General features: G+C 44.1%; 1 protein-coding gene across 2 annotated transcripts in view; it reads left to right on the forward strand.

Moving 5' to 3' along the window:
* The window catches only part of Wdfy2 (WD repeat and FYVE domain containing 2), a 134,528-nt gene that overhangs the window by 107,456 nt on the left and 6,070 nt on the right, over nucleotides 1-21,002 (forward strand). The window contains exons 7-11 of one of the 2 annotated variants that reach the window (XM_021181667.2): nucleotides 9,359-9,485; nucleotides 14,221-14,326; nucleotides 17,478-17,579; nucleotides 18,573-18,703; nucleotides 20,409-20,517. In XM_021181667.2, coding sequence (XP_021037326.1) covers nucleotides 9,359-9,485; nucleotides 14,221-14,326; nucleotides 17,478-17,579; nucleotides 18,573-18,703; nucleotides 20,409-20,517 — 575 coding nt within the window. The remainder of the gene's footprint in view (nucleotides 1-9,358; nucleotides 9,486-14,220; nucleotides 14,327-17,477; nucleotides 17,580-18,572; nucleotides 18,704-20,408; nucleotides 20,518-21,002) is intronic. The other variant, XM_021181668.3, reaches the window with a different exon arrangement.

Genomic DNA, 21,002 nt, shown 5'->3' on the forward strand with positions numbered 1-21,002 from the left:
CTTTAGGTTCCAACCCAGGGTCTCCTTTGTATCGCCTTTACATCACTAGAGTGCTCAGGATCACCCCTGCAGGATACACACTAATGATTCACAGCCCTGGAAAGACTTGAATTGATGGCAGTAGTTAATATTTTACTGGCACCATTTGGGGTGGCATTGGCTCCAGAAGATGTTGATTTGGGAAAACACATAACTGCCTGATTGTTACTACGTTTTGGTGGCTTTGGTGTGGTTTTGTTTTGAGGTTTTTTTTTTTTTAATTTTTGGAAAATACAACTCATGATTTAGTGTAGCGATAATAATCCATTTACATGCCATAGAAAATATAAGTAGATGGGAAAGTATTTTTAACTAAATTAGTGTCCATTTAGTTATAATAGATTTCCAGGGGTGGGGCAATGAGGGGACTAGAGAGATGGCTCAGCACTTTTGAGTGCTTGCCATTCCTGCAGAGCACACACAGCTGCCTGTAACCAGATCCCAGAATCTGACCTGCGTTTCAAGGCCCCGGTACCTCCTTCCTTAGCCGCATGCTCCCTGGTGTGCTTATGTGCTCAGTTGGTAGCATTCTTCCGTCTTGGTGATCTTGGAGTACTAAGATTGGGACTGACTACCCTCTTTCTTTGCTTGTGCAAGCAGAAGCCCCATCTGCCACTCACTCTTGAGATTTAGACCATCAGTACCATTGCAGGGCGAGATTTCCCAGCCGTGTGCACAGAGCTGCCTACTCTCCCTCTGCCTGTGCTCAGTACATGCCAGATGCCTTTCTCCTAACACCCTCTTCTCATCCATCCCAGCCACTGCCTGTTCTGTACTCTGCTACATACCGAAACAAACCTTTCTTTTGTCTCTTCTTACTTCTTTATGGGAGCCAGCCTTCCTGTGGGCCCAGGCTAATTCTCAGGATCCTCACATCAACATAGACTTCCTTTGGGCACTAGCATCTCTCCGTTTATTATTACACTTATGTTTCAAGCCCTCTCTGTCCCCTCTGTAGCCTCCTGTAGCAATTCCCATAACTCTTGTAATATATTCTTAAATTACACGATTTGTAAAGCATAAAATGTACTATTTTAACCATTTTTAAATAGTTTGGTGGTGTGAAATACATTGCTATTATTGTGTCACTATCACCAGCATCCGTCCCAAAACGCTTCATCTTGTGAGGCTGCAGCCCTCTACCCTTTGATGGTAGTCCCTCCTCCAGGACCCTTGGTTCTTTCTGTGAGTGTGACCAAGTAAGTGGGATCATCTAGTGCTTTCCATTGCAAAAGGACTGTTGCATACCCACGGTAGCAGCGAGTTCTTACAAGAATGCCAGGCCCCCGGCTCCTCCAGAGGTGTCAGCTCCCATTTGCCCTCCAGCCCTTTACCCCTGGTTTGTATCTGTTACCTCATTTGAGGTGCTTTCCCTGAGGTGACCCGTGGTCTCCTGGGATGTGTTTAAACTTTGTCGTGCCTAAAGTTTGACAGCATCTTCCATGGTGGCCGCTCGTCTCTGCCGTTGCTGCCTTCATTCATGTCGTTGGATAGCACACTCTGCCTCTATGCTTGCCTTCTGCCTCTGGCTGTCCTCAGAATTCCTAAGTCTGCCTCAGTTCCCCTTCTCTTGACTCTTTGCTCCGTGGAGTTGATCTCAATGAATGCTCTTGGTCAGAAAGAGAAGCATCGTTGTCCTCAAATCCCTCGCAGTCCTGAGGGAGAGAGACAGGCTGAGCTGCAATGCTGCTGCTGACAGAGGATGGGAAGGAGCACCAGGGCTCCATCCAGGGAGCTGGTGCTTGACCGGAAATCCTTGGAAATGAGTGAGAGTTGGATTCTTAGGGAAGGAGTGAGAGGGTGCCCAGAAGAACATTGGCAGAGCCTTTGCTGAGTGCTGGCACTGCTGCTCACCCCTCTGAGGACGCACCTGTCTGTCTGAAGGAAGACTGGACCCAGTTGTGGCAAGGTAGCCAGTAAGAAAGCCACAGTCACTTTAGATCCTAAGGCTTTTCCTGGACTTACTTTGCTGTCCTTGAAAAAACAACGAGTTTAAAGCCAAGAAACAGAGTCCTCCAATCCCCTGGAGCTGGAGTTGCAACATCCTGGTCTTTAAAAGCAGCTTACACTCTTAGCTGTACCATCTCCCCAGCTCCAGAAACCATGTCTTAAAATGGGCTTTTCACGTAGGGGAGGGGAGTAGGTAGATTGCAGATAAAATGTCGGATGTTGAAGAATCATCACAGTGGGGACTATGAGTGTACCGCAGTGGGTAGGGTATTTGCCTAGTGTCAGTGAGGCCTGGAGCGGGGGTTTGCAGGAAGGATGTGCCTGGTAACTAACCAGATTTGATTTAGGCAGAAGTGGCCTCTTGACTCTGTAGAAGCCACTTGGGTCCCCTGAGTTCTTTGTTCTTATTGCAGAGTCCACAGGGTGAGCGGTTGTTTCTAACCACCATGGTTTTGGCTAGATATGGCCGAGAGTCCTGTTTTATGCATGCTTGCTCATATGTGCTACTTGGGTATTGGATCTCCATCTTTCTCGGAGTTTGAAGCAGTCTCATCTCATCTTTATAAGTATCTTTGAGGCAGATAGCATGGCTCAGGAAGGTTGTTATCTCACATGAGAGCAAATGTAGCAGTCGGGGTGTGTCTTGCAGAAGGGAGCTGCACCAGTTGGCACAGCACAGCTACCTTGAAGGCTCAGTTTACAGGGTTAAGCTCTTCCTGTGTAGGGGCCTCCTCTTCTGTGCCTGTGCAGTCCCAGATTTGGCCAGATACCAATCCTAGTAGAGGCTTTTAAATAACGATCAAACAGAGACCAAAGTAAGATTCATTAGGGTAAGGAGGTGTCTCTTCCATCCGTGTCTCAGGAAGTCCTCAGTGTCTGTAGATGGGGCCATAGTCATTCACTCCAGCATTCTCCTTCATGGGGAGCCATGGCCATTTGCTCCATGGTTTTCTTTCAGGACAGCCCTGGGCATTGTTCCCATTGTTCTCCTTCATGGGGAGCCCTGGCCTTGGATCTGTTGTTCTGACTGATGAAGAGCGCTGGCCATTGGCCCCGTGTGTTCTCTACTGGGGTAGAAAGTCAACTGGGAATGTGGACTGGGGCAAGATCAGCCCACCACTACAGCTCTATCAGTGGATTCCGGGGAAGGAATTTTGTGTTCTTAGCTCCCTCTGCTGGTATTATTTTGTTTTTCCTGGAGCTAAAAGTTAAGTATCAGGATTCTTTTCTTTTTTCTTTCTTTCTTTTTGTTTTGTTTTGTTTTTTTCTAGACAGGGTTTCTCTGTGTAGCCCTGGCTGTCCTGGAACTCACTCTGTAGACCAGGCTGGCCTCGAACTCAGAAATCCGCCTGCCTCTGCCTCCCAAGTGCTGGGATTAAAGGCATGCGCCACCACGCCCAGCAGGATTCTTTTCTGAAGTAGTTTCTTGATACACACGTCTACTAAAAAGCTCTCAATTTGAGCTGAACAAATCAGTAAAACCTATTTTGACTACTGTAAGTTTGACCATCAGCAACATCTTCTTTATTTGTGTAATTTAGTTTTGTAAGGTAAGGTCTTACTGTACAGCTCAGGCTAGTCTCAAATTCATAGTAATGCTCTTGCCTCCACCTTCCAAGTGTGCTGGAATTACTAGTGTGAACCACCACGCCCAATCCAAGAAGTGTTCTGATGAACATGAACAAATGAGAAGCAGGAGGGTTTGAATGTAATTCATCAAAGCCTTCTGGTCACAGGTTCAGTCCTATTTACTCACTGTTAAGGAGAATCCAAAGGAATAGTGTTGACTACAATAAAAGCAACTGAGCAAGCCAAGAAATTCCTATGCGAATGTGCGTCTTCAAACCATTACATTGAGAACTTTAGCTTTAGCTAAATGGGCACTTGCACCCATCTTTCTGTGAGGTCTAACTCTGGTGTAGATTGACCTGAGCTGACCAGCATCAGCGTGCAGAGGTCAGTAAAAGAAGTGTAATCCTTACCTTTACTCCCCTTCAGATCAACCTGGAATCCCATCAGACAAACAGTTGCAGATAATTCATCAAGATTATGTGGGCGGAAGTGCTGTGAAGCCCTGATAGCACCCATGGGCCGCTTGCAAGCAGTAAGGGAGCCTCTTTAGTGCAGTCGGAGAGAAGCTTGTGGGGCAGTGGAGTTAATGGCACTTAAAAGAGTGGAGGTAGATCTGGTCTTAACCACTGGAGATGGCTCAGCAGTTAAGAGCACTGACTGCTCTTCCAGAGGACCCAGATTCAATCCCTAGCCATCTGTAACTCTACTTCCAGGGGATCCAGTGCCCTCTTCTGGGCTTTACAGGCATCAGGCATGCACATGGTGTATATGCAGACAAAACACCCACACATACATTTAATAAATTTAAACAGGAAGAGAGGGGGCCTAGAAGGGGAGTTCACAAGTTCTCCTCAATTCAGCCTGGAGTGTAATATAGTGACTTTGATGATTTTTTTTTTTTTTTAATTTAAGAAGCACTGTGGTCTGAGTACTGGCTCAGACCCTCTGTTAGCTAATTATTAGCCTGCCCAACTTACTGTGAGGAAGTTACCTGTCACACTTCGGCAAAGGCAGACCTAGCAGCTTCTAACTCTTGAGTTCAGTTTTGCAAGGCTTTTGTATATGTCTCAAAAATATTACCAAAACAAGCATTTTGGTAACAGGTATTAGATTTCCAAAACCATTTAGCCTCTAGCCCAGTTCTACATTTGCCATTCTTGTCTATAACAATAAAAATGTGGAGCAAGGGGTGGCATTACATAGCTGCCCAGGAGGCTATGGCAGGCGAGTTACTTAGCCAGAGCTGGAGGCCAGCATGAGTCTTGTTGTTAAAAATAATAATGATAATAGTAAAGAAAGGCCAGAGAAATGTCTACACAGCAGCTAAGCCTGCTGCTCTCGGAGACGACTAGAGCTGGGATCTCAGCACTCACAGTAAGAGGCCTATGACACCTGTAACTTCATCTTCAGGAATCTGGCACCGCCTTGTGGCCTCCACAGACACCCGCATGAAGGTACAAGCACATACTCACACATACATTGTGAAAGATGAAAAAAATGAAAAATATGAATAGCTATTAAAATGCTTATTTTAACAAATTTATAATATTCAGTTTAATATAAACAAATTTAAATATTCAGATAGCATTGAGGTAAATCCAATAAGTAAAAAATAATGCAACATGCATGCATGGTATAGGATATTACTCCACCAGTAACAATTATATTCATAAATAATATATGGCTCAGTGGTTAAGATCACTGACTGTTCTTCTAGAGGTCCTGAGTTCAATTCCAAGCAACCACATGGTGGCTCACAACCATCAGTAAGGGGATCTGATTCCCTCTTCTGGTGTGTCTGAAGATAGCTACAGTGTACTCATACAAATAAAAATAAATCTTTTTAAAAAAAATCTGTGTAACACAGATTTTACCATTTTAATCCCTGCGGTGTTTTGTATTTGTTTTGCACTGCCCCTGACTGCATCCCTGCTAGTTTCCTCTACTGTTAAGCATACAATAGTTCAGGGAAGTGTTTCTGTAGTTACCTAGCTTCATGAAGAATCCATCATCCACTGAGTCTCTGTTGATGAATCTTTTCAAGCCATTCTTTCTCACAGTGCCCACAGTGGTCTAAATCTGTTGTAGTTTAAGAATCTGAGCTGTTCATCTTCACGTTTTATAGGAAATAAAAATCTGTCACTGCCTTGTTTTCCTGAGTGTAGTAGCTTCACTAGTGAAGAGGCCTCTTCATATTCCCTGACATCTGATACTGAAAGGGTCAACTGGGTGAAGGCGTCACGTCAGCAACACTGCTTCCTCAAGGGAAGGTGTCTCGGCCCTGCCTCATCTGCTGGGAAGACAGCCAGGGGTGTTCATTTCCACTCCCTGTTGTTCAGCTGCTGGCTCATCTGCCGATGTGTTCTGAAGATCTGTGCAATCCAGGCAGGGTTGTTTATACTGAGGACACCATGGACAAGCCCAGGCTCTGGCCTCTCGGAGCCTCTGGTCTATGAAGTAATAGCCACTCTAGTGGAAGATAGTCTGTGAGTCATGAGAGCGTTGATGGGAAGGACCTGGGATTTAGGTGAGGCTTGGTGTGGGCTAGAGAAAAATGTTTTGTACTTTCATTCATTTGCCCTGCGTCCTGCCCTGGCGCTGTGCCTGGCTGCTGTTGGGGGAAGATGGAGTGGGTAAGGGTGAGGATGTGGTTGACCACACGTTGCTAGGGGAACTGAGGTTAATTGTGAACAGGACCTTTTGCGAGCAGAATGCAGTGCAGGGAGGGAGAGGCTGGTTAGCAAACCCACAGCAATGAGTGCAAAGGGACTTTCTGTGATCTTAAGAGTCTTTTGGGACAGTTAGCAAACTTTCCTAGATGCCTCCAAAGCACAAGACCTTATTAAAGCAAGATGGCCACTTTTAAAATGTCAGCTTCCAAAAAACATGAAGCTATTTAATCTTCTCCAAGTATTTTTTAGTAATATTATTGAAAAATGAGTGTTTCTGACATTCCTAGGTATTTGTTGGCTATGTGTTCATTTTATATAGAAAATTTATTTCTGTGTCAGTATCTGAGGAATTTGATTTATAAGGAGATTGCTGGAGAAGAAACTGTCATACTATTAGGTAGCCACACTAGAGCACCTACCGAGTAATCCTATGTAATTGATCCAGTCGATTCTCATGCAATAGGTCTTAAGTAGGAATCACAGTGGTTCCATCATCCCCTCTTCATACATGAGGAGTGGCTAGTTTCCTCTGTGTTGCTAAAACACTCACTTATGAGAGGAAAGTGTTTATTTAGGTTAGACTTCAGGTCACAGTCCATCATTGAAGGAAGTCGGGGCAGGAACCCAAGCATAAGTCTGAAGCAGAAACTGTGGAGCAGGGCTGCTTGCTTGCTGCTTGCTGGCTTGCTTACTGGCTCATGGTCAGCCACTATCTCTAGTCAGGTCGTCCTGAGATAGTGTCACCTACCATGGACTAGGTCCCCTGCTTCAACAAGCCAGAGACTCCCCAACTGACATGCCCACACACCAGTTCAATATAAGCAACCTTCACTTGAGGTGTCTCTCCTCTCAGATGACTCTAGACCAGTGTTTCTTAACTTCCTAATGCTGTGACCCTTTAATATAGTTCCTCATGCTGTGGTGACCCCCAACCATAAAATTATTTTTTGTTGCTACTTAATAACTCTAATCTTGCTACTGTTATGAATTATAATATAAATAATCTGATACACAGGATATCTGATATGCTACCCCTATGAAAGGGTCATTTGACCCCAAAAGGGTCATGATTCACAGGTTGAGAACCACTGTTCTAGGCTGTGTCAAGTAGACAGTTAGAGCTACATAGGACAAGGATACTAGCACTTAGAATATAATTGATTTATAAAGCATTTGGAAACTTGGAGTCCCAAATTTCTACCTCTGATGTTGTCCCTAATTATACCTAATACTCAAATATAAAAACACATCACAGTATTCTCTAATAAAGACATGCAATTAACCAATGTCATCTTCCTGCTGGTAGAATGGTGTGCTGGCCTAGTGTTTATGTCAGCCTCACACAAGCCAGAGTTGTTTTGAAAAAGTCTCAATTGAGAAAATGCCCACACCAGATTGACCTGTGGTTCATTTTCTTGATTGGTTATTAATGTGGGAGGGTCCTGCTCATTGTGTGCAATGCCGCCCCTCGGCTGGAGACTTTTTATGCTACAAGAAAGCAGACTTACTGAGCAAGCCATGAGGTGCAGGTCAGTGAGCAAGCCCTCCTCCATGATTTCTGCTTCAGTTTCTGCTTCCAGATCCCTGCCAAGTTTTGAGTCCTGTCCTGACTTCCCTCAATGATGGACCATTTAGCTGGACGTGGAAGATGGTAGAGCCCGCCCCTTCCCATGTTGCTTTAGGTCATGGTCATGTTGGTGTATCACAACAACAGAAGCGTTAGCTAAGACAAATGGTATTCATAAATAGAAGCGAGCAGGGTAGCTGTAGGGAAGGGCATTGCACACTGGTAGGAGAATTGTAGATTGTTTCAGCCTTTATAGAAGGCATTAGGGAGGGTCTTCAGAAAATTAAAGTTTACTTCTAGGCACGATGGCACATGCCTATAACCTAGACAGAGGAAGGAGAATCACCAATAGATTGAGGCCAGGATAGGCTACATAGTAACACCCTGTCTCAAAACAAATGAACAAAACAGAAAATTTACTAGGCTACCAGGGTTATATTTAAATAAAATGGAGCCTATATACCAAACATAGCTGCCCCTTTTGTTGTAGAATTTCTCACACCTCATATCACTAAGAAATGAGAACAGACAACCTAATGTGTGATGAATGCATAGAGGAAATGTTAATGTACACACGTGATGGAGCTATCATGCCGTGTATAAATGAGAAATGAGAACAGACAACCTAATGTGTGATGAACGCATAGAGGAAATGTTAATGTACACACGCGATGGAGCTATCATGCCGTGTATAAATGAGAAATGAGAACAGACAACCTAATGTGTGATGAATGCATAGAGGAAATGTTAATGTACACACGTGATGGAGCTATCATGCCGTGTATAAATGGATGAAATTTGCCAACCACATTGGATGAGCTAGATGACATTATGTTAAGTGAAATAAGCCAGACACAGGAAGAAATACCACATGATCTCACATGGAGTTTTAAGAAGTTGGCCTCATAGAAGCAATGAATAGAGCAGTGGTCCCCAGTTGGTCGGTGGCTAAGTTGTGGTTAAGAAGAGTAAATTCTGGTGTTGTGTTGCACATAGGGTAACTGTTATTAACAGGACGGTATTGTATATCCCCAAAATAGCGGGAAGGGTTTTGAGAATACTATCACTGATGAATGTTTGATGAGATGAATATAGTAACTACTCCTTTGGTTTGCTCCTTACATGATGTGTACATAAGTTAAAACATCACACTGTACCCTGTGAATATGTAGTTACTATATGTCAAGAAAGGAAGAGATCTAATTGCATTTGAGTTCTCATTTTCTTCCCATTTGTTATTGCCAGGCTAAGAGCAGGTACTAGTTAAGAAAACAGTTAAGACTTTCAAATAATGTGGTCTTTCCCTTCTTAGGATTGCACCCGTGAGTTGTCCTCTGCTGGGTAGATTACTGATTTTATGACACATTACAATGCATGTAGATGCTTAAAGATTTGGCTTTTTATTTGGGGGAGTAGTTTTCCTTTTCTGGGGCTTTCTCACCCACTCATTTAACAAATGCTTTTGTTCAGGGACTGTGGGTCCTGATACCTTCACGTTCCCATTTTGTGGCAAGGCTGTTGTTCCGTGGCTAACACCTGGCTGTGTCTGTTCTCTTAGGAGGGGTGACAGCACTCTGCTGGGACCCGGTGCAGCGCGTGCTATTCTCAGGCAGTTCCGATCACTCTGTCATCATGTGGGACATCGGTGGGAGAAAAGGCACGGCCATCGAACTCCAAGGACACAAGTAAGGCTGCTGCTAGTCCTCCATGATGTCTCTCAGCAGCCTCCCAGCTGAGGCAGAGCAAAGGCACAGGGCAGGATGCTGGCAGAACCTCTGCACCAGAAGGTGCAGGATAGGAACATGGTAACAGCCACCTTGAGTCCATGTGCACAAGGCAGGGAGCTATAGCTGCCTCAAGCCAGTGGGAGTGCTTCTGAACTCTCACGGGGAAAATGGCTGCGAGTAAAGAAAAAACAAAAAAATAAATAAGACCACAGAGAGTGTAAGTGAGTGTTTGACAGTGAGGTAAGACATTATACCGTACAAGCCAGGAAGCCTGTAAAATCTGTACAGTCCAGGCTTCCTGGCGGCTTGAGGAGGGCAGAGTTGATACCATGCATACTATATTGTAAAACTTGACCAGCACCTGATTCCAACCTGCCCTACATAGTTGGGTTAGACCAGTTGGCCTTGTGTTGGCCAGCAAGCATATAGCCAGGCGTGACAACTGTGAGGGTAGACAGTAACAAGTGCGTGACAGCTGCTTACTCTGGAGATGTGGTGTTTCTTTTCAGCTTAAGCTCGAGATTGCCTCTTCCTTAACAATTCCTGGCTTTCCTTCCCTGCCCCAGGATGTCTAGTGCCCCAGAATTAATGCCAATCAGGGGTGTAACTAACCTTAGGGACTGGGAGCAAGCTAGCATGGGCCTCTCGCCATTGCGACAGCGCCACGTGCCTTTGTTCTGCTGCTCCTCACCAACCTCCTGAGGTAGCTAACCACTGGTCTTGTAAGGACATAATGGGGCTGAAGAAGTTTATAAGTGTCTTAAACATGCAGATGGCATCGTATAAGAAGCCGCAGTAGGATTCAGCCCAGTGACAAGCTGGACAGGCTTGTATCCGATGCAGCCAAAGTGTGTGCCTCGGCTATACCCTTTAGGTCTGTACACACAGTGATGGAATCAGCTGACACCATGCTATTCTCAAAAGTCCGTCTCCATCAGTAAGACAAACTTTATAAAGACCACATCCAGCCTGAGAAAGTGATAGCAAATGAAACATGGAGTTAAGGCGGTGTCTGTTCATGCCCTCACCTAGTTTTTAACCATGAGGTAGTTAAGTTGTCAAGACTTAAATTAGAAAATGCCAAAGCAGATTATTACAAAGCCTAATGGAAGAGTAACAGTCCTGGAGCCTCAGAATACATTGTCCCTGAATGCAGCCACCAGCTGTGAGTGGTGAAACACTTCCTTCTGAAGGACCTTCTGGCTTCACAGGATCATTGATGTATGTATCAGGATGCCTGAACACAGTGGTTCTCAACCTAGGGTCAAAACTCCTTTGAAGGTTAAGAAACCCTAGCACAGGGATCAGCTAAAACCATTAGGAAACACAGATGTTTACATTGTGATTCATAACAATAGTAAAATTAGTTATTGTACTGGCTAGTTTTGTGTCAACTTGACACAGCTGGAGTTATCACAGAGAAAGGAGCTTCAGTTGAGGAGATGCCTCCATGAGATCTGGCTGTGGGGCATTTTCTCAATTAGTGATCAAGGGGGCAAAGGCCCCTTGTGGGTGGGACCATCTCTGGGCTGGTAGTCTTGGGTTCTATAAGAGCAGGCTGAGCAAGCCAGAGGAAGCAAGCCAGTAAAGAACATCCCTCCATGGCCTCTGCATCAGCTCCTGCTTTCTGACCTGCTTGAGTGAGTTTCAGTCCTGACTTCCTTGGTGATGAACAGCAGTATGGAAGTGTAAGCCGAATAAACCCTTTCCTCCCCAACTTGCTTCTTGGTCATGATGTTTGTGCAGGAATAGAAACCCTGACTAAGACAGTTATGAAGTAACAACAAAAATAATTGTATGGTTGGGGGTCAGCACAACATGAGGGACTGTATTAAAGCGTCACAGCATCAGGAAAGTGGAGAGCCACTGCCTTAACAAATGAAATGTGGTACAAGCATGGTTTCAAGTCTGTTCAGCTGACTAAAGGATAGAGTCTCCCCCTTGCCCTTGAATGTCAGAATGGAGGCACCACATACTTTTTAAAGCATGACTTTTCAAATCAATGTGAATTATTTTATATTAGTCATTAGTTAATAAGAGAAGTACTTGAACATTACAAGTAGTTTAAAGGGAAATCTATACACAGCAGTAGTCAGAGCTAAAGTGAGGCTGGGGAAACAGCTCGGCCAGGAAAGTGCTGGCCATGCACATGTGAGGCCTGAGTTTGGTCACTGGGACACATGTAAAAAGCTGGGCATAGAGTGTGTTCTCGTCATCACAGTGCTGCTGAAGCAAAGAGATGTGGCAGCAATGCCCGGTCAGTGGGGCCTTAAATAACAATAGCAGAAAGGCTTACACAGTAAACATCGTAGCCATGGTACCCAAGGCTGACCTCTAACCCCTGTATGCACACCCCTTCCCACAGCCACACACACACAGAATGCTGAAGTTAATTTGTATGTGGATGCACAGCTGGCTTCTTCATGGCGTGGTCAGGACTGGGGATAGTGGTATCTTCACTGAGCAAGATTTTGGTACCATCAGTTTTCTATGATACAGGGTTGTAAAATAGTGGTCAGATGTACTCTATTAATACAGACCCTGTAGAATCAAATAACCCAGAAAAGTGTGCAAGCTCACAGCTGACAAAGCGTGAAAATCGACCTTATCATCTCTGCCTCCTCAGCACTGGGAGGCTTGCTTAGCTTTTTATGGGAGCATTGGGGACCTAAACTCAGGGCCTCATGTTTGTGTAGTAAGTAGTTTACTGATTGATCCACCTCCCCATTTCCTGTGAATCAGTTGTAGAACTCATTGAATAACTATTATCATGAAAACTAAGGGAAGTCTTAACAGCTTGGAGTTGTGGTTGGTGTGAGATTGGCTGTTTTTAAATGTTTTAATTTAGATGATGAAAGTAGAATTTACTATGCTGTAGGTTAGACATGGCTTACAGGAAGAAGAAAGACATCATTATATATTGGAAAAATAAAATATTAAAACATCTAAAGGATTCTAAGCAACACGCCTACTTCTTGTTCCATGAGTAAGCTGCAAGCCGCCTTCTCCTGTATCCTGGTTTAGTCGTGCCTATTCATGGCACCATCTGTAACCGGAACAAAGTGAGTTCCCACAGTTTAGGGGAATCCTGCTTAGTCCACTGCACAGTCTAAACACTCGGTAGCCTGTGACCAAGGGTCCTTCTTCACAATGATAGTGTTTTAAAGTACTGGTGGATACAATCTCTTTCTTGAAGCTCTGAAGCCATCCTTTGTAGAAGTCTGGCTTGACCATCAGACAGACATGAGAGTAACAGGAAGGATACTTGTAGCCTATAGAGATTTAAGGGCTTAATGACTGATATGTCGCATGGTCTCACAAGATAGCCCAGACTGCCTTGGAACTTGGTATAGCCCATTCCAGCCACAAACTCATTGAAGTTCTCCTGCCTCATCCTCCCAGTACTATGATTACCAATATGAGCCACTATGCCTGGACCTTTTTTCTTTTTTCTTTTTGTGATGTTGGGTTTTGAACCTAGAGCCATATACTAGTAGCATTCTGGTACCAGCCCCAGCACAGACCTTGACTCTACAAATAAATAGTAACATGGAACGCAGTGTGTGTCGTAACATGTACTACAGTTATATGTAGTAACATGCACTGCAATTGTGTATAGTAACATGGAGGATGTAGTATCTCTCTTTAAGGTGAAGGGCCAGATCTTTATGGTTTTTCCATATAATATGTATAATGTCCATGTGGAATGGATTCCTCACTGTAGTTTTTAAATCAATCTGTTTTATTCTCATTTTATTTTTTTATTTATTTATTTTTTTTTTTCAAGACAGGGTTTCTCTGTGTAGTCCTGGCTGTCCTGGAACTTACTCTGTAGACCAGGCTGGCCTTGAACTCAGAGATCCACCTGCCTCTGTCTTCCGAGTGCTGGAATTATTCTCATTTTAATGTAAAAATAAAGTAGATATTGTATCAGTGTTTTAAACCAAGGCTTTTTGGTTTCTTCAAGTGTATTGTAAAAAGTAAGGAGAGGGCCTGGGCCACTGGACTTAGATCTTAGCACCTCTGCTTCTCCAGTGCTGAATTACAAGTCTGTATTACCATAGCTGACCAGAGCAGCTGGCATAGTCTTAATTACTCACTTTTTAATTGTATGTATATGAATATGTTACCTACCTGTTTATCTCTGCAGAATATGTATGCCTGCTGCTTGTGTGGGCCAGAAGAGGGCATTGAGTCCCCTGCAGACACAGGTGGATGTGAGCCACCATGTGGGTACTGGGAATCCATTGCTCCAGCCCCGTAATTACTTATTTTAATTGTAATCGTTACCAAGATAACTAACTGATATTTCATGGAGAAAGTCAGGAGGAGGGAGGCTGTAGACGGCTGAGAGCTGCCTTAAGGCCAGCATTTCAGAGACTCGAGAAGCAAGTGCCCCAGTCTCCCCTGCAACATGGGAACGCACCTAAGGGAGGATTAGAAGACTGCACTGAAGTCAGCAATCATCTCTCTATGACTGCTGGTAACTGACTAAAAGTGCGTCCTCCTGGCCTGGGAAGGCAAAGGCAGCATCTGAGCTTATGGAGGTCTGACCGTTAGCATGTGGAAGGGCCTGTCAGCATCCCTACCTACTGGTTGCTACTGTCTGGCTATTGACGGCTTTGGTGGTGTCTGCTGTGGAGCCTGTTACTTGCTTCCCCCAAGTGACCCCAAACCTTGGTTTTTTTCACAGTGACAAAGTCCAGGCCCTCTCCTATGCACAGCACACACGACAGCTCATCTCATGTGGCGGTGACGGTGGCATTGTCGTCTGGAACATGGATGTGGAAAGGCAGGAGGTAGGTGAAGCCTGCAGGTCTGCCTTTGCTCCCCTCCTGGTTATTTCTATAGTGAATAAACCCTGAAATAAGATACATTGTGTCATATGTTAGAAAACCCAAGGAAGAAGAGCCCTTAGTTTGGTTTTAATGGAAATACATATTCTTGTGACTGTCATAGTCTAAACAGTCCCCAGATATGAGACTTTGTCTTCTTAAGCACAGATTTAAATTTTACCATAACACTTTTTAAATTTAGTCTTGGTTTTAGTCTCTAAGCATTTTAACAACTGTTTACTGAATGTTCCCTGAACAAATATTTTGAAGTTAACCATTCTCTTTTGACCTAGAATTATTTTGGGTAAACTTTCCCTTTGGCAGTCAGCATTCCTGTCCTGTATTCCTATAGAGTGTGAGAATTAAAGAGAAAAGCACACTTTATAAAGACAAAAGGGTTTTTCCATCCCCTCACCCAGCCTTGTCCCAAGAGAGACACTGGAGTTAGCCACAGTGTAGTGCCCTCAAGTGCCAGGAATTAAATGCTTAGGAAGATTACAGCTGTATTGTGTGGGACCGTAAAACCACAGGAGTTCTATTAGCAACTAATTAAAATAATCGTTACTAGTAGGAGGCAAAGAAGTGTAGAGTATTGCTTTCGAAAACTGTACTGGGCACCATCCATATCCCGACAGAGGGTCATTACAGCCTGTGCTGGTCATGTTCAGCGGTCCCCCCAGAACCAGAGATTGTGTCCTGGCATGCTTTGAGTTAGGGATAGTCAACTTTAGCTGTTGTGTGCTTTAAAAAAAAAAAAAAAAAAAAAAAAAAGGATGACCAAACCCAAAGGAATATAACAGTGTTGTTTCCAAAGATGAAAGTAGGCATTTGGGAGCCAGCTTTGAGCCATTTTGACATGCATATATATGAACATTCAGCACTTGTCGATGGGTTTAAGATCTTGTTAATTTGGAAGTGCTGATGAGCAATGGGAACGATTCCATCCATCTTTTGCAAACACTGTACTTTATAAGCCTCTGGGAATTGCTTCCTAGTTATTATGGCAGAGGCTGTGGGGTTCTAACAATAATGAAGTTTGTTCTAACCTGAAGTGCTGCTGACAGACTTTCTAGAACGTTCCGAGGACTATTAAATGGTATAAATAATGAAATCCCAATCAACACTCGTAAGAGAGAATGTCAGTGCTGGGTATTTTGGAAGGCATGTTATGACTGGCTGTCAGGGATGGGTGCAGTGGGGCCTGCACATGCTATTACTGGGAAGTTCATGGGCTTTGCAGGCAGAGATGCACCAGGAGTAAGAGCAGGTGAGTGGTGAGTTGTTGCTGATGGGAAAGTAGAGCAGCCAGGTAGGAGCTGGGGGGGGGGGGGCGCAGAGAGGGAGGACCCTGATGAGTAAGTCAGAAAATGCTTGTTAACAAATAAAGAACGGGTCTGTGACTCAGGATACCATCATATTTACAAAATCTGCAACCTAACAAGGACTCTCCATGTTGGCAAACACCCTTCCTTCTGGTTTTCTCTACACTTACAAAATGGGATTTTATTAAATGTATTTTTTTCCCTGAATCCCCTCACCATAGACACCAGGATGTGTGTGGGTGTGTGTGGTATGTGTGATGCATATGTACAGCAGATGTGTGGGTACGTGTGTGGTGTATGAGAATATGGCGCATGTGTGGTGGGTATGTGTGAGTGGGGAGGGTGTATGTGTGTTGGGGAGGGTGATATATATATATATATATATATATATATATATATACATATATATACATACACACACACATATATATGATATGTGTGTGTGTTTATGTATATTTGTGTGTATGATGTATGTGTTATGTTTGTATATGATTATGTATAGTATAGCTGTATATGTATATGAGTGTGCGTGGTATATGTGTGTGTTTGTATGAGAGTACATGGTCTATGTATGAGATGTGTGTGTGTCTCTCTCTCTCTCTCTCTCTCTCTATATATATATATATATATATATATATATATATAGTGTGTGTGTGTGAGTTGATGTATGTGTGAGACATGTGAGTGTGTGGTTTATATGTAACGTGTATATGTATATATATATATATATGAGTATTATGGTGTATGTGTGTGAATAAGTGGTATGTGTGTTAGTTGTGTATGTGTGAGTTTATGACTGCATGCATATGTATGTATGAGTTTGTATGCTATATCTATGTATATCTATATGGTTATATGTAGTGTATGTGTGAAAGGTATGTGTGTATGTGTGAATGTATATAAATGTGTATAGTGTATATATGTGTATGTAAATTTATGGAAATACTGTTGTACCACAAGTCCAGTTCTGTCTCCACTTTCTGTCTCAGAACCATTTTTGAGTTTTTCCCCAACCTGCTATAACTCAGTGGCAGAGTGCTTACTTAACATGTATGAGATCCTAGGTTCAATCCCCAATACAGCATTCACACATACTCAAGCACCAAGCATGTATGTGTATGTACACATATGACATGTCCACAGCACACACCCGCATAACGTCTGCTAAGGAATATTTTTAAGCAGAACATGCTTTTAAAGCCTGTCTGACTTATGTAGACTACTTATGGTGAGATTGCATATATATATATATATATATATATATATATATATATATAGTGCAATTAGATATCATAGTATGTAATAGAGAATAGGGACTGAATTTCTCAGCATGGAGGTCAGGAGCCTGCTCAGACTCCCCTTGCCCTGACTCCTCCCTTCCTTCTTCAGCTGACTTGCTCTCCTCAGAGACACCACACCACACCACACACGACCCCCTGCCCATGTCAGAGCCTCTGGTCTTACCTTACCAACCCCTAGCCTGTCAGAGTTTCTGTTAACCTTACCGGAGCACTCTGCATCCCTGAGGCTTTAAACACTTAGACACTTTGATTACTAATAATTTTTTCATGACATCTTCCCAGGCAAGTGATAATCTCTAGGATTCAAGGTTCTGTTTATCCACCACTGTATCCCTTCCTCAGGGCCTGACAATTATCAGACCTTCCATAACTATTTTTATGCCTGCTGTGGAATCAGCTGTTTCTAACGAGTGTGGAAGTGTGCGCAGTGCCCATGGTTCCTTTGTCCGTGCCACTTCTCACTGTGACCTGCTCTGTGCTTTATTTGTCAAGACCCCTGAGTGGTTGGACAGTGATTCCTGCCAAAAGTGTGACCAGCCTTTCTTCTGGAACTTCAAGCAAATGTGGGACAGTAAGAAAATTGGACTAAGACAGGTTGGTGACATGTGCTCTATAAAGTTGTTATTTGGTAGGGATTTGACTGTGTAATTGTTGAAGTAGTATCCCTTGTCCTAGTGGGAGCTGTTATAAAGTAACTGATTTCACACCTGTGACACCTCCGTGTCAACTGCAGCCCCTCCCTAGTAGATGGGGCTTCCTAGTAGTTTGCTGTAAGTAGTTTTAAAACACAAATGGGCGACACCTGAACATTAGAGGTGTCACATTAGCTCATGTTAGTTCCCAACCATGAAATTACATGAGCATGTTTACTTCTTAATTAGTCACTTTCCCTTCTTCTGCCGTGGTCTCAGTGGTTTAAGGTCTGTTTTATAACAGCATTTTCAAACTCTGATTCTATGGTTTGGTTTGGTCTTCCCTGTGGAAATCAAACATTAGGTCAGCTAGGTTGAACACTGCTAAAGCCACAGACAAAGATCTGGCCACGGGGTGTCTCCGCTGTATAGCTCACAGCAATGGTATTAAAGAGAATGGAGAATGGGGAACAGAAGAGGGGAGGCATGCTTCCCACAAGTGCCCACTCTGACTAAGACCAAAGCCAAAGGGAGTAGTAACCTGGTGTGCCCTTGGTGGCTTCCAGGACACTGTTGTACTGTAGTCTGCTATGCGTTGTGTGTGTATGTGTGGTGTGTAGTGTGGTATGGTGTCTATCATGTATATGTATGTATGAAGTGTGTTTCTGGGGATAACTGCACTCTAATCCTTTTAGCACTTTATAGTACAGTCTATCATGTTAAATATTCTTCATCAAATATAAACTAAGCCCTTCTACCTAAGACACAATAAGTCCCAGTTTGTCTACAAATACTTGGTCACCTGGCACCAGCCTCCTATGCTAGGACTGTAAGACTGTGCTATTATGGCCAGCTCTGGGCACTCTGACCTGGTGTCTTACCCAAGAGCAGTTAGTTTTCGAGTGTGCCAGGCCTGCAGCCAGCTTCATGGCAGCCTGTTTCCCTTTTCTCCCAGCACCACTGCCGGAAGTGTGGGAAGGCCGTGTGCGGCAAGTGTAGCTCCAAGCGCTCATCCATCCCACTCATGGGCTTTGAGTTTGAAGTGCGGGTCTGCGACAGCTGCCATGAGGCCATCACAGATGAAGAGTAAGTCCCACACCCTGCACCCTCCGGGTTATGGACAAAGCCCAGCCTGAGAATTCCTCCAGAGAAATTTCACCTGCCTGGCTTGCTGGGGTACAGTATAGCTCCTATGCCACAAGACATCCCTGTGGTTATGAGAGGCGGGTGAAGAGGAAATGTGCTCAAAGAACTCCCTGCTGGCCTCTTAATAATCGCAGGGCATGTGTCTAAGCAGATGCGTGACAGCAAAGCTGCTGGCTCTCACTGAGAGCCTCCAGGGGAGCCAAGACCTTGGTGCCCAGCCTGGTGTCTTTACAGATGTTGAATCAGTCAAGGGCTCCAGCAGTTGTTAGTTTCCAGGAAGAACAAAACTCGTTTCCCCAAGATGGAAATGGTCCCATATGCCCTCCTCTGTGCTGGTGCATTCTGCCTGGTGTCCTGAGATCTTAGCTCTAATTTGGAACAAGCAACTCTGTAAGAATTGAAAACTACCCCAGACACTAACAAAATGTGCAGAAACAATGTGCTGCCAGTGGGTGCTGGTGGATAACCAGTCCCAGTCCTCCCAGCACTTTGTAGTACAGTCTGATCACGTCACCCTGTCAGATACACATCAAGATGTCCTTGCCAGAGTGGTTGTTCGTGTGCACTGATTGTTTGCCTCTTGAGCACATGAGATTAATGAGAGTTCTGATCATTGGAGAAAACTGCAGGGGACCTTAGAATCTTCATCTTATCAAGTCAGAGCTGAGTCTAAGACATTTCAAGTTAAGCTGAGATCATTTACAGTGATCATTTTACTACTGAAAGTCTTTCCTGTAGCTTCTACTATAGTGAAGAGACAGCCATCTTCTGAGAGCTCACAGCAGTATAGAGACCCTGAACCATGATGAGGGGGACCTGCTCGACCTGCCCAGCTCCACCTCTGGTCTTCTGCCTCTTCTCTGGCAAGCACGCTAGCCCTTGCCTCTAGAGTGTCAAGGCAGCCAATGAGTCTTACTAAAATTGACAGCAAAGCCATAGGCCAAAGAACACAAAACAGGCAATGCTGTATGTGTATTAAGATACTTATATGGCTTGATATATACGTATACGCATATATACATGTATATGTTGCTTATGGAAGCTTTAGAATACCGTTTAAAAACTTCTATTTGCAGTTACACCAGTGGGAAAGAGAAGACAACATAGATGGCCTTCAGTGGTGTCATTTTAACAACCACACCTTTAAAAAAGAAATAGGCCAGCCAGAGTATAATCTTTCCTCCAAAGCACAGACTTGGCAAAGGTACTGTGACTTCCCCAAAGCATAGGTAGAGATGTTCGTGGATGCCGTTTCCTGAAGGAACTGGGGGTTTTCATCTTTTCTATTCCGGAGGCCAGAAGAATCATTTTACCTCCTGAGCCAGTGAGATGGGTCAGTGAGTAGAGGCTCTTATGCCTAGGCTGACAACATGAGTTCAGCCTCTGGATCCCACAAGTTAACAGGAGAGAATCCACTCGGAGAGTTGTCATCTGATCTCCACTTGTGCACTTACACTCACACTAATAGGCACAGGCAAGCACGCATGCAAAAGCAGTAGCCGCATCATATAACAGATCACCAAGGAGTGAAAGCAAGAGCATTTCTAACAGCGAAGCAGTCGTCAGCCATTAGGCTGAATCTCAGGTTGTCCTGGACCGCTGTCATCCATGCGTCTGCCCCTTACTCTCGTCTTGCTCCTTGCAGACGCGCCCCCACAGCCACCTTCCATGACAGTAAGCATAGCATTGTACATGTGCATTTCGATGCAACCAGGGGATGGCTACTGACTTCTGGAACTGACAAGGTGATCAAGGTAAGATGCCATCTTGTTATGCTTTCTGTTGTGGGCCTTGAATACAGACAGCAGGATCAGGAGTTCACGTGAGGCTGTGTTCAGGTTATCCATGGACGTGAGCACGGGGAGCCTGCTGCACCCACCACGCCAATGCACAGGATAATTTCCTGACGATATGATCTTTAAAAGACAATAGTAGGACTTGGCTATGGTGGCGCACACCTTCAATCCCAGCACTCCAGAGACAGAGGCAGGTTAATCTCTGCGAGTTCAAGGCCAGCCTGATCTTCAGAGCAAGTTCCAGGACAGCCAGGGCTACACAGAGAAGCCTTGTCTCATAATAATAATAATAATAATAATAATAATAATAATAATAATAATAATGATAATAATGGGAGCAGGGGGAGGGTATAGGGGACTTTTGGGATAGCATTTGAAATGTAAATGAAGAAAACACCTAATAAAAAAGATAAAAAAAATATTATTGCAAGAACCAGAGCTCA

This window comes from Mus caroli, unplaced genomic scaffold, assembly GCF_978045245.1.
Source record: "Mus caroli unplaced genomic scaffold, Mus_caroli_1 scaffold_12, whole genome shotgun sequence".
Taxonomy (NCBI): Eukaryota; Metazoa; Chordata; class Mammalia; order Rodentia; family Muridae; genus Mus; species Mus caroli.